Below are 14,491 nucleotides of genomic sequence, written 5' to 3' on the forward strand. Positions count from 1 at the left end.
AAATACTTCCATAAGCATCCCATGGCACAAAAGGTAAAATCAAACACAGGCTCTTACAGGAGAGAAGTCAGAGAGAGAAAGTACCAGCCTGGACCTGCTTCTGGGTCCAGTAGCTTTTCCGTAACTGCTTAGAAAAAACCAAACCAGAGTAAAGCTGAGCTGGGAGAACTGGCTACTCCCCTTTCATTGTACAATTGTTTTTTTAAGCTTGAAAGCCTCTGCCTGAGGCAGTCTCTGTTAACTGTTATTAAATTGACCCTAAAATCCTTCAACCCCCCAGACTTTGCGAAGTCTGTGTCGTTCATAACTTCCGTGAAAAAAAAGGACACCATAACCTTGATAAAGGAGTCACAGGAGGAACAGAGGGATCTTGGGGTCCACATCCATAGGGTACTACCCAGGTTGATAGGATTGTTTAGAAGGCACATGGTGTGTTGGCTTTTATTAGCAGGAGGATTGAGTTTAAGAGCCGCGAGTTTATGCTGCAGCTCATTAGAATCCTGGTTAGACCACACTTGCAGTAATGTGTTCAGTTCTGGTCGCCTCATTATAGGAAAGATGTGGAAGCTTTAAAAAGGGTGCAGAGGAGATTTACCAGGATGCTGCCTGGACTGGAGGGCATGTCTTATAAAGAAAGGTTGAGAGAGCTAGGATTTTTCCCATTGGAGCAAAGAGGGATGAGAGGTGACTTGATATAGAGGTGTACAAGATGTTGAGAGGCATAGATAGAGTGAATAGTCAGATAGCCATTTCCACTCTGGGAAAAAGTATCATGAGGGGGCATAATTTTAAGGTGATTGGAGGAAGGTTAAAGGGAGATGTGCGAGGTAGGTTCTTTGCTCAGAATGGTGGGTGCAAGGAATGCACTGCCAGCAGCGGTAATGGAGTCAGGTACATTGGGGACATTTAAGCGACTCTTAGATCGGCACATAGAACTTAGTACTATGAAGGTTATTTAGGTTAGTAGGGTGAAAGGCCAGCAGGCCTGTACTGTGCTGTACTGTTCTATGTTCTATTAGCTTATGGACCTTAAGAGTCATTTTAGCCTTTAAACAAAATTGTTTTGTAGCTTTAATATTATGAAATGTTTGTCAGAAATGGGAGTTCACTGTGTTGAAACACTCTTTGGTCCAACTAGTCCATGTTGAAACTCATATCAGTTCTGCAGTTGTGTGAATGGCTTTACTTACATAACAGGTTCAAAATGTTTTAACTGAAAACAGCATTTATCACCTCCCCCTCTCATTACACACCCACATCAATTTTCTCTCTAACCCTGAATTTTTCAGCGGTCTAACCTCATGAACCCCTTCAAACACATTTATGTGTGAGGTCTAATCAGGTTGTCCTTTCATGGAGATAGCAAAGCTGGGCCTAATCCATTGCTCATTTGTACAAACTTCCAGCAGGACTTCTTTGATGAGGCTCTTAAACTGATGTTCTTTTCTCTAAACCTGGTATCTAGCGGCTATTTGTAGCACTTGTCGGAAGATCAACTCATTCAGCACTGACCCGGTGAGTAAACTAGAATACCCTGGTCTCTACTTGCTGGATAATTTCACTGAGCCGATCTCAAAAAAAAAGCTACTTGAGCACCTCAAAATTGATATTTATTCTGAAAGCCCAAAGGAAGATGGCCAAAATATTCTCAATGAGGGCATGAAATGATACAGTAATGTTATCTTGGTGCCCATTCATTTGTACTTGTAATGATGTTAGCTAATAGCTACAATACCACATGTGGAAGATATTATTTTTACCAGTTAAAGTCTTTAAAAAGACTTGAAAAGTCTTTCAAGGGCCTCACTGGGGCTTTCAGTTGAAAGATAGTTGGAATAAATGCTGCCACTGATTCAGGTACTATTACAGGGAATTATAGGACAGGATTTTTTTTGGATAACATTATTTTCCATCCCACCAATTGAGGACTGAAGGAGATTCACAATCACATCAGTCCCACAGCCATGTAACACACTGTGGAATGTTAATGGGCTGAAATCAGGACTCATTGCATTAAACTTTATTAATAAGCATCTTACCGTGGTTTCATCTCACCACATATAGACGGAACAAGATAATGTGTTGCTGCATCACTTCCTGTGATGATATACACTGTATCATTAGAATATTACACAGTTAAAATTAACTCCTTCCTCAACTCTCTCTAGTCTCCCCAGAGTCCAATTCTGACCCATTCGACTACATCTCCCTCGAAGTCTCTAACTTCCGCCCCATTTCACAGCAACAACTGCTGCAGCCAGTTCACGAGTTTACCTGCTACTTAGGAGGAGAGTCAAGATCTGATTCATGCCTAAGGAACTGGCAGATGATTCCATTTCGGCAGAAGGATTATCGCCCAAATTCATCAATAGATTCAGAATCTGTGGCCTGTTCTAGTGTATAGATGACTGCTTCTGTGTGCTAAGTATTACACATCTCACTGTATCAGTTTCTGTTTGGATTAGGTAGGACTGTGCTCATTGTGTCTATTCAACCATTTGTCCACAATAAACTTATTCTCGAATCAGAACGGTCTCTGCTGGGTGGAGCTCTGGTAGGTTGAATACTTTGCAATATTTGCCAATGTTTCTCTTGCTGTATAATTTGCTAGTGAGACATTTAGAGATAACCTTTAATATGACACATCACTCCATGTCTCTCATTCTAACCCATTATACTACACTAATTATTAATACCTCTTTAAGTAGTTCTAGTTCCTGCAGTTTTCTTTCCTTCTCCTCTTGCAGCTGTTTGAGTCTCTGAAGTTCTTCCTCCTTTGCTGCTTTCTGTTTCTCTCGAAGTGCTCGCTGATCATGCCTTTTCTGTTTTAAATCCTTGTGCAAAGATTTCTTCCCCTCTGCCTGTAACCGGATTGCTGTCTGAATGGCTGAAGGCAAACATCAAAAAGGAAACAAAATGGCGTTTAGACAGATCCTTAAAATTAAGAAAAAAAACAGAAACCAGATCCCAGTCATAGAGTCATATAGCACGGAAACAGACCCTTTGGTCCTACCAGTCCATGCTGAACATAATCCCAAACTAAACTAGTCCCACCTACCTGTTCCGGGCCCATATTTCTCCAAATCTTTCCTATTCACATACGTATCCAAACATTTTTTTAAATGTTGTATTTGGGCCCGCATCCACCGCTTCCTCAGAAGCTCATTCCACACACGAACCACCCTGTAAGTAAAACATTTGCCCCTCATGTCTTTTTTGAACTGTTTCCTTTCTCATCTTAAATATATGCCCAGTAGTCTTGAAATCCCTCATCCCAGGGAAGAGAAACCTACCATTAACTCAATCTATACCCCTCATGACTTTATAGACCTCTATAAATCACGTCCAATCTTTTCCCATTTTGTTAAGGAGTCAAATGCTGTCTTCAATGATGTTCACACATGACCTCTTGCTAATAATCAACAACAATGACAAATTAGAAACTTGGCCAAATCTGTCCTGCTTCCTGAGCTAGGAGACTGAATATAAAGTTTCCCCAGATGTAAGTACAAGGTACTGAAAGGATGCCTGCATTATGGCAACCACACTCTGGAATTAATGTTTTGAGAAAAAAAAGGGATATTTTGTTAAATGTAAAGCTGAGAATTTAAAGTCCTTTCAGCTTTTGTTTTTGGAATTAAATGGTATCAGATAACACTGAATCTGTTCATCTACAGAGGGTTTCTGGTGACCATGTTCTGGGCTATTGATAACTACTGATAGCTCTTAAAGTTATTCAAATACGAGGTTTGCATTCTAAAGTATACTTACAAACAACTCATTTTAGATCAACCCTTTTACCTGTCGTCCACTCCTGTCGCTGCTTTGTGTCTGATGCACTCATCTCATAAGTTCTTGATGGTGTCTTGACGCAGAACATGCATCTCTTCCCATCTCGGTCTGATAAAATCTTAACAATAAATACATTAATCACAATAAATATTTGAAGCAGAATTTTCTATGATTTATGAAAACAGTTGAATTGGTTTATTTTGTACAACTTGTGACCCACAGAACAATTGCAAATGACTCACTGGTTAATTGTGTTTACCTCCACACAACAGTTCCTGTCCAGAGCAATACTGCCTTTCTTTTCTTTCCGGTCTTCACTCACATAGTAACTGAGGATACTTGGCTTGAGGATGAACCATCGCTCAGTCCAGTTGCGCCTCAGCTGGCCCTTCTTCCATAAGTAACCCTGGCATAGCACAAGAAAACAAATCAAAAATAATACCATTAATAACTACTGTTAGAACTATAAATAAAAGGCATGGTAAATCAAACATACTAAGAGACAGAAAAGGATCCTGCTGACAAATTACATATTGGGTCAGCACAGTACTCATTGGTTAGCACTGCTGCCTCACAGTGCTAGAGACCCAGATTTGAATCCACCCTCGGGTGAGAGAGTGTGTGAAGTTTGCACATTCTCTCCGTATCTGCCTGCATTTTTTCTGGGTGGTCCCGGTTTCTACCCATAGTCCAAAAACACGCAGATTAGGTGGATTAGCTATGCTAAATTGCCCAGTGTCCAGTGATGCGCAGGCTCAGTGGATTAGGAAATGAAGGGTTACCAGGAGAGGTTAGGGAGGTGGTTCTGGGTGGGATGTTCTTCAGAGGGTCAGTATGGATTCCATGGGTTGAATGGCCTGCTTCCACACTCTAGGGATTCTACAATTCTATGAATTGACACTTATGACAGCTCTTAAAATGATACATTCCACTGTTTAGACCAGCAGGGAAGAGGCATTAAGTGTTTAATTATGACTACTTAGCTTATAGTTGGTCTTATTAACCCTTTCTTAGGTTGGTTTCTTATGACAACCGAATCATTTTCAAATTTGAAAAACAATTGAATTTCAAACATAAAGGAATGAGGCCTACTAGAGTGACAATTTCTTTAACATACATCTACTAGCTTCCTTTGTTCTTCCGTAAAGGAAAAATATTCCAAAAAATCCCAGGTCCTGAGGGCCTAAATTCTACGTGTTTGGAAGAGATAGCTGTAGAGATAGTAGATGCTCTGGCTGTCATTTTCCAAAATTCCCTAAAATCTGGAATGATCCCAGCAGATTGGAAGCTAACAAATGTGAAACCATTATTAAAGAAAGGAGGAAGAGGGAGAACAGTGAACTACAATGACATTGGTTATCAGGAAATTGCCAGAATTTCTTCTAGAATAAATCTTACTATTGCACTTCGAAAATCACTGTACAATCAAAACAAGTCAATATGGTTTTATGAGGTAAACCGTGCTTGACAAACATATTCGCACTTGTCTGAGCATGTAACTAGTAGGGTAGATAAAGGGAAACCAGATCTTCAGAATTCTCTATATCAAGAGTGCTCTGGAAGCCAAGTCATTGAGTATCAAATTTAAGACAGAGATCAATAGATTTCTAGATATTAACGAAGTCAAAAGAAATGGGATATTATGGTAAAATGGTATTAAGGAAGATGATCAGTCATGAACTAGAACGGCAGAACAGGCTCGTGGACTGATTGGCGTACTCCTAGGTTTCTAAGTAAGTTAGTGAATGTGAACTCTCTTAACAAAACATATAAACAAATGTAAACTCCTGAAAATTCAATACTGAATACAACAAAACCCCTGGTAAAAAAAAATGCATCCGGAGTAAAATTCTTTATAATTGTGTTGTGGAAGGGGTTGACCCTATAGTGAATATACTTTGAATATTAGCTTTTTATTCAAAATGTCATTACATATTTTATTTATGTTCTCACGTTCAAAACTGTGAAGGTTTGAATTAATTTTCAATTAGACTAAATGAACAATTTACTAACATTGTGTGTAGCATGAGGTACCTTGCTTGCAGGATAATAATAAAGACATCTATTATTAGATCCAATTGCCTGTGCTCGTGATTTAAAGCTTGAGGTTCAGTAAGATTTATGATACAATTCAAAAAGTGGTGCAGTGATTTTTGTCAAGGTTAATCTTTAGCAGATTGAACTTGTAGCATGAGTTGGTAGCTGGGATTTCGATGTTGTGGCCATTTCAGAGACATGGGTAGAGCAGGGACAGAAATGGTTATTGCGGGTTCCAGGTAAAAAAGGCCGGGTGGGGGGGGGGGGGCGCGGCGCGGTGGGGGGAGGATGTGGCATTGTTAGTCAAGGACAGTATTACGGTTACAGAAAGGACGTTTGCATGGGCTGAGATTAGAAACAAGAAAGGAGAGGTCACCCTTCTGGGAGTTTTCTATAGGCCTCCAAATAGTTCCAGAGATGTACAAAATATGATAGCAAAGATGATTTTCAATAGGAGCGAGAGTGACAGGGTGGTTGTTATGGGGTCTTTACCTTTTCAAATGTTGACTGGGAATACAGTAATTCAAGTACTTTAGGTGGGTCAGTTTTTGTCCAATGTGTGCAGGAGGGTTTCCGGACACAGTATGTAGATAGTCCAATAAGGGGCGAGGCCACATTAGATTTGGTACTTGGTAATGAACCCAGCCAGGTATTAGATTTGGAGGTAGATGAGCACTTTGGTGACAGTGGCCACAATTTGATTATGTTTATTTAAGTGATGGAACGGGATAGGTATATACCACAGGGCAAGAGTTATAGCTAGGGGAAAGGCAATTATGATCCGATTAGGCAAGATTTAAGATGTATAGGATTGGAAAGGAAATTGCAGGGGATGGCCACAATTGAAATTTGGAGCTTATTCAAGGAACAGCTACCACAGGTCCTTGACAAGTATGTACCGGTCAGGCAGGGAGGAAGTTGTCGAGTGCGGGAGCTGTGGTTCACTAAGGAAGTTAAATCTCTTGTCAAGAGGAAGAAGGCGGCCTATATTAGGATGAGATGTGATGGTTCAGTTAGGGCGCTTGAGAGTTACAAGTTAGCCAGGAAAGACAAAGAGAGAGCTCAGAAGAGCCAGGAGGGGCTATGAGAAGTCACTGGCAGATTGGATCAAGGAAAACCCGAAGGCTTTCTATAGGTATATCAGGAATAAAAGAATGGCTAGAGTAAGGTTAGGGCCAATCGAGGATAGTAGTGGGAAGTTGTGCGTGGAGTCAGAGAAGGTAGGGGAAGTACTAAATGAACACTTCTCGTCAGTATTCACATTAGAAAAAGACAATGTTGTTGAGGAGAATATGAAGATACAGACTACTGAACTAGATAGGATTGAGGTTCATGAGGTGTTAGCAAACCTGGAAAGTGTGAAAATAGATAAGTTCCCCGGGCTGGATGGGATTTAGGCAAAAGTGAGGACTGCAGATGCTGGAGATGGAGTCGAGAGTGTGGTGCTGGAAAAGCACAGCAGATCAGGCAGCATCCGAGGAGCAGGAAAATTGAAGCTTCAGGCAAAAACTCTTCATCAGGAATGAGGCTGGAAGCCTCAGCGGGGGGAGGGGAGATAAATGGGGAGGGTGGATGGGGCTGGGGTGGAAGGTAGCTGAGAGTGCAATGGGTGGATAGAGGTGGGATAATGGTGATAGGTCGGAGGGGAGAATGAAGCAGATAGATAGGAAGGAAGATGGACAGGTAGGACAGGTCATGAAGGTAGGGCTGAGCTGGAGGGTTGGAAATAGGATAAGGTGGGGGGAGGGTAAATGAGAAAACTGGTGAAATCCACATTGATGTCCTGGGGTTAGAGGGTCCCGAGGCAGAAGATGAGTCGTTCTTCCTCCAAGCGTTGGGTGGTTAGGGAGTGGTGATGGAGGCAGCCCAGGACTTGCATGTCCTTGGCAGAGTGGGAGGGGCAGTTGAAGTGTTCGGCCATGGAGCAACGGGGCTGGTTGGTGTGCATGTCGTGGAGATGTTGGCTCCGTGGAACAGTCCATCTTCCGTAGTTACACCAGCACCATTCCCTACCTTTTCCTCCACTACATTGATGACTGCATCGGTGCCACCTCGTGCTCCCATGAGGAAGTTGAACAGTTATAGAGTCATAGAGATGTACAGCATGGAAACAGACCCTTCAGTCCAACCCGTCCATGCCGGCCAGATATCCCAACCCACTAGTCCCACCTGCCAGCACCCGGCCCATATCCCTCCAAACCCTTCCTATTCATATACCCATCCAAATGCCTCTTAAAATATTGCAATTGTATCAGCCTCCACCACATCCTCTGGCAGCTCATTCCATACACGTATCATCCTCTGCGTGAAAAAGTTGCCTCTTAGGTCTCTTTTATATCTTTCCCCTCTCACCCTAAACCTTTGTCATCTAGTTCTGGACTCCCCGATCGCAGGGAAAATACTTTGTCTATTTATCCTATCCATGCCCCTCACAATTTTGTAAACCTCTATAAGTTCATCAACTTCAACACATTCCCGACCTTAAGTTCACCTGGGCCATCTGAGACACCTCCCTCTCCTTCTCCACCTCCATCAATGGTGATCAACTCAACACTGACATCCTCTACAAACCCATAGACTCCTACAGCTATCTGGATTACACCTCCTCCCAACCTGCCTCCTGTAAAAATACTATCCCTTATTCCCAAAACATCCGTCTCCGCCCATCTGCTCCCAGGAGGACCAGTTCTACCACAGAATACACCAGATGGCCTCCTTCTTTAAAGACCGCAATATCCCCTCCCATGTGGTCGGCGATGCTCTCCAACGCATCTCATCCATGTCCCACATCTCCACTTTTGAACCCCACCCCTCCACCCACAACAAAGACAGAACCCCCAGTCCTCACTTTCCACCCCACCAACCTCCATACACATTGCATCATCCTCCGCCATTTCCACCACCTACATATGGACTCCACCCCATCCGCTTTCCGTAAAGACTGTTCCCTCCGTGACTGCCTTGTCAGGTCCATGCCCCCCAAGAAACCACACACCCCTCCCACTCCTTTCCCCCATGACCGCAGGAATCGCAAAACCGGCGCCCACACCTCCCACCCCTCACCTCCGTCCAAGGCCCAAAGGAGCCTTCCACATCCATCAAATTTTCACCTGCACTTCCACATATGTCACTTACTGTATCCATTGTTCCTGATGCAGTCTCCTCTACACTGGGGAGATCGCCCCGTGGCTGAACATTTCAACTCCCCCTCTCTGCATGTTCTGGGCCTCTTCCATCGCCACTCTCTAACTACCTGACTGGAGGAAGAACACCTCATCTTCCACCTTGGGACCCTCCAACCATGTGGCATCAATGTGGGTTTCACCAGTTTCCTCATTTCCCCTCCCCCCACCTTATTCCAGTTCCAACCTTCATGACCCGTCCACCTTGCTTCCCACCTATCTGCTCCACCCTTTCCTCTATCACCATTACCCCCACCTCCATCCACCTACTGCACTCTCAGCCCCAGCCCCAGCCCCACCCTCCCATTTATCTCTCCACTCCCAAGGTTCTCAGCCTCATTCCTGATGAAGGACTTTTGCCCAAAACATCAATTTTCCTACTCCTTGGATGTTTCCTCACCTGTTGTGCTTTTCCAGTACCACACTCCGGATGGGGTTTATCCTAGGATTCTCTGGGAAGCCAGGGAGGAGTGCAGTGCCCTTGGCTTTGATTTTTATGTCGTCATTGTCTGCAGAAATAGTGCCAAAAAACTGAAGGATAGCAAAAGTTGTTCCCTTGTTCAATGAAGGGAGTAGAGACAACCCTGGTAATTATAGACCAGTGAGCCTTAGTGGGTAAAGTGTTGGATTTATAATTATCTAGAAATAAATAAGTTGATTAGGGATAGTCAACACGGTTTTGTGAAAGGTAGGTCATGCCTCACAAACCTTATTGAGTTCTTTGAGAAGGTGACCAAACAGGTGGATGAGGGTAAAGCCATTGATGTGGTGTATATGGATTTCAGTAAGGTGTTGGATAGGGTTCCTCACATAGGCGAATGCACAACATACCGAGGCATGGGATTGAGGGTGATTTAGCAGTTTGGAACAGAGATTGGCTAGCTGAAAGAAGACAGATAGGAAATATTCATTGTGGAGTTTAGTCACTAGTGGTGTATCAAAAGGATCTGGTTTGGGTTCACTTCGGTTGTCATTTTTATAACTGACTTGGATGAGGGTGTGGAAGGATGGGTTAGTAAATTTGCAGATGACACTAATGTCAGTAGAGTTGTGGATAGTGACGAAGGATGTTGTAGGTTCCAAAGCGACATTGATAAGCTGCAGAAGTGGACTGAGGTGGCAATCGGAGTTATTGCAGAAAAGTATGAGGTGAATCACTTTGGAAGGAGTAACAGGAATGCACAGTACTGGACTAATGGTAAGATTCTTGGTAGTGTGGATGAGCAGAGAGAGATCTAGGTGTCCAGGAACACAGATCCTTGAAAGTTGCCACCCAGTTTGATAGAGTTGTTAAGAAGGCATATGGTGCATTAACTTTTATTGGTAGAAGGATAGAGTTTCAGAACCATGAGGTCATGCTGCAGCTATACAAAACTCTGGTGCAGCCGCACTTGGAGTATTGCATACAGTTCTGGGCCCCGCATTACAGGAAGGATGTGAAAGCTTTGGAAAGAGTTCAGAGAAGATTTACTAGGATGTTGCCTGGTATAGAGGGAAGGTCTTACGAAGAAAAGCTGAGGGACCTGAGGCAATTTTCATTAGAGCGAAGGTTAGAGGTGACTTAATTGAGACAAAAATGATAATCAAAAGGTTAGGTAGGTTGGACAGTGAGAGCCTTTTTCCTCGGATGGTGACGGCTATTACAAGGGGACATAGCTTTAAATTGAGGGGTCATTGCTATAGAACATACGTCAGAGATAGATTCTTTATTCCAAGAGTTCTAGGGGCATGGAACACACTGCCTGCAACAGTAGTAGGCTTGTCAACTTTAAGGCCATTTTAATGGCCATTGGATAGACATATGGATGAGAATGGAATAGTGTAAGTTAGATGGGATTTAGAAAGGCCTGTACTGCACTGTAATGTTCTAGCTTTATAGTGCAGGAGTCTGCCCTCTCTGCATTGTTCACAGAGATGCAAACTAAACTGCTGCTGCAGAACCATGAACTGGTGAAGGACAGTCTTTGGTCATGCCCAAAACCTGATGGTCTTCTACTGCAAAGATCTGTCCACAGTCAAGTGTTACAGATTGGTATCCTCCATGATCCAGGACTATGTACCAAGGGATGCACTACAGCTTGGGGCTGAATAAGAACATAAGAAATATGAGCCGCAGTAGGCCATTCTGTCCCTCAATTGTGCCCTACCATTCAATAAGATGCTGCGGATCTACCCCAGCCTTCAACTCCTCTTTCATGTTAATTCATCACAGCCTTCAACTCCGAGTTTTCAAAAGTCTACCTCCTTCCTCTCTAAATACTTTGTGATATATCCTCCACCATACTCAGAGTGGGGTTTAGGGAAATCCAGACATTCACTACCCTTTGAAAGAAATGTCTGCATATCTTACTTTCAAATGAGTCTTCCCTTTATTCTGCAATGGTGTCCTGTAGTTGGAGAATCCCCCATTAGTAGGAATATCTTCCCAACAATCCATCCTGTCAAGCCCTTCAGTATCTGGTGTCTATCAGTAAGATCACCCCTCATGCATCTAAATTCTAATGAATGAAAGCCTAAACTGTTTAGCAGTTCTTTAAAATGTCAATCCATCCTCCTCCTTATTTGTTTGGGAAAAAGGAAAAAGACAAAGGGCCTCTTGCCACTGTATATCAAAGGATTGGAATCTATATGAAACCCCTAGGGGTGTAGCAGAACAAGCTTTGACATGAATGATAAATTTATGTTGTAAATTTAACATGTATCTCATTCAAAGTGCCACAAACTGTTCCGTAAGAAACTAAATTTCACTTTACAGAGAAGCTCAAATTTGGCATATCATCACATACCTAATGTTATGAATAAAGTATATTTTTTGATGAAAAAGAAACAAATTCCAAAGCACTTACTTGAAAAATACATACCTGTTTAAGCACATCCTCAATAATTTCTTGGTAGACTTCCTGCACTGCCATTGTGACAGTCTCCTTTTCAATCCCCCTGGTAAATCTTCCTGAATTTACCAGGTCCAGAAACACCCAGACTGTGATTCCATTTTGCTGCAAAGGCTCTTGGGTGAAGAAGTCATCCAGTTCCCCTGCACACCACTCCACATTCATCTCTGTGCAGATTTTCTTCAGCAAATACTCCACCTACAGAGACAAGATTAATGGCACTCAGATATATGTCTCAGAAAAGCAAAGCACCACCATTCAACCAGTTCTCAGTGACTGAAAGGATCTCAGCTTTTTGGAATATAGTTCCATGATTGCCCTGGAAGAAATGTCAGAGTACAAATCCAAATTTATAGAATCATCGATTCCCTAGAGTGCAAAAAGAGGCCATTTAGTCCATTGACTAACCCTGTGAAAAGCATCCCACCAGACCCAATAGAAACCAGAAAATAAAAACAGAAAAGCTAGCAGTTACTGCCCGCTGACCTGAGTGGCTTGGTAGGGTCAGTTCAGAGGGCGGTTATGAGTCAACTACGTTGCCGGAGTCACATGTCATAGAGTCATACAGCATGGAAACAGACCCTTTGGTCCAACTTGTCCATGCTGACCCGATATCCCAACCTAATCTAGTCCCATATCTCTCTCAGCCCTTCCAATTCATATACCCATCAGATGTCTTTTAAATGTTACAATTGTACCAGCTTCCACCACTTCCTCTGGCAGCTCATTACACACACACACACACACCACCTTTGCATGAAAAAGTTGCCCCTTAGGTCTCTTTTATATCTTTTCTCTCTCTCACCCTAAACCTATGCCCTCTAGTTCCGATGCCCTCACACCAGGGAAAAGATCCTGTCTATTTACCCTATCCATGCTCCTCATGATTTTATAAACCTCTATGAGGTCACCTCTCAGTCTTCGACGCACCAGGGAACGCAGACTCAGCCTATTCATCCTCTCCCTATAGCTCAAATCCTCCACTCCTGGCGACATCCTTGTAAATCTTTTCTGAACCCTTTCAAGTTTCACAACATCCTTCTGCTTGGAAGGAAACCAGAATTGCACACAATATTCCAAAAGTGGCCTAACCAATATCCCATACAGCCACAACATGACCTCCCAATTCCTATATTCAATGCTCTACCAATAAAGGAAAACTACCAAACGCCTTCTTCACTATCCTATCTATCTGCAACCCCACTTTCAAGGAGCTATGAACCTGGACTCCAAGGTCTCTTTGTTCAGCAAAACTTCCTAGGACCTTATTATTAAGGTGTATAAGTCCTGCTAAGATTTCCTTTCTAAAAATGCAGCGCCTCGCATTTGTTTAATTTAAACCCCATCTGCCACTCCTCAGCCCAATGATGCAACTGATCAACATTCTGTTGTAATCTGAGGTAACCATCTTCACTGTCCACTATTCTTCCAATTTTGGTGTCATCTGTAAACTTACTAACTATACCTCCCATATTCACATCCCATTCACTTATATAAATGATGTGAAGTAGTGGACGCACCGATCCTTGTGGCACTCCCCTGGTCACAGGCCTCCAGTCTGAAAAACAACCCTTCACTACCACCCTCTACCTTATACCTTCAAGCCTATATTTAAATGGCTAGTTCTCCCTGTATACCATGAGATCTAACCTTGTGAGCCAGTTTCCAATGGAGAGCCTTGTCGAATGCCTTACTGAAGTCCATATAAATCACATCTACCACTCTGCCCTCATCAACCCTGTTACTTTTTCAAAAAACTCACTCAAGTTCATGAGACATGATTTCCCATGCACAAAGCCATGTTGACTATCCCTAATCAGTCCTTGCCTTTCCAAATATGTATAAATCCTGTCCCTCAGGATTCCTTCCAACAAGTTGTCCATCACCGACCTCAGACTCAACAGTCTGTAGTTCCCTGGCTTGTCCTTCCTACATTTCTTAAAGAGCGGTACCACATTTGTCAACCTCCAGTCTTCCGGCACCTCACCTGTGCCTATTGATGATACAAATATCTCAGCAAGGGGCCCAGCAATCACTTCCCTTGCTTCCCACACAGTTCAAGGGTACACCTGACCAGGTCCTGGGGATTTATCCACCTTTATGCATCAAGATATCCAGCACTTCCTCCTCTGTAATATGGACATTTTTCAAGATGTCACCATCTATTTCCCATATTCTATATCTCCATGTCCTTTTCCACAGTAAACACTGATGCAAAATACTTGTCTAGTATCTCCCCCATCTCCTGCAGCTCCACACAAAGGCTGCCTTGCTGATCTTTGAGGGACCTTATTTGCTCCCTAGTTACCTTTTTGTTCTTAATGAATTTTTAAAAACCCTTTGGAATCTCCGTAACCCTATTTGCCAAAGCTATCTCATGAGCCCTCCTGATTTCCCTTTTAAGTATATTCCAGCCCTTTTATACTCTACGGATTCACTCGATTTCTCCTGTCTATCCCTGACATATGCTTCCTTCTTTTCTTTGACCAAAACCTCAATTTCTCTAGTCATCCAGCATTCCCTACAACTTTCCTTTCACCCTAACAGGAATATGTGGTTTCTGGACTCTCATTATCTCATTTCTGAAGA

The 14,491-nt window shown here is 42.8% G+C and overlaps 1 protein-coding gene across 1 annotated transcript in view; it reads right to left on the bottom strand.

Moving 5' to 3' along the window:
* Positions 1 to 14,491, bottom strand: part of LOC132828424 (differentially expressed in FDCP 6 homolog) — a 148,003-nt gene that overhangs the window by 21,005 nt on the left and 112,507 nt on the right. The window contains exons 4-7 of the mRNA XM_060845526.1: positions 11,873 to 12,100; positions 4,052 to 4,198; positions 3,802 to 3,910; positions 2,697 to 2,887 (exon numbers count right to left, since the gene is read on the bottom strand). Coding sequence (XP_060701509.1) covers positions 2,697 to 2,887; positions 3,802 to 3,910; positions 4,052 to 4,198; positions 11,873 to 12,100 — 675 coding nt within the window. The remainder of the gene's footprint in view (positions 1 to 2,696; positions 2,888 to 3,801; positions 3,911 to 4,051; positions 4,199 to 11,872; positions 12,101 to 14,491) is intronic.

Source organism: Hemiscyllium ocellatum, chromosome 26 (assembly GCF_020745735.1).
Source record: "Hemiscyllium ocellatum isolate sHemOce1 chromosome 26, sHemOce1.pat.X.cur, whole genome shotgun sequence".
NCBI lineage: Eukaryota > Metazoa > Chordata > Chondrichthyes > Orectolobiformes > Hemiscylliidae > Hemiscyllium > Hemiscyllium ocellatum.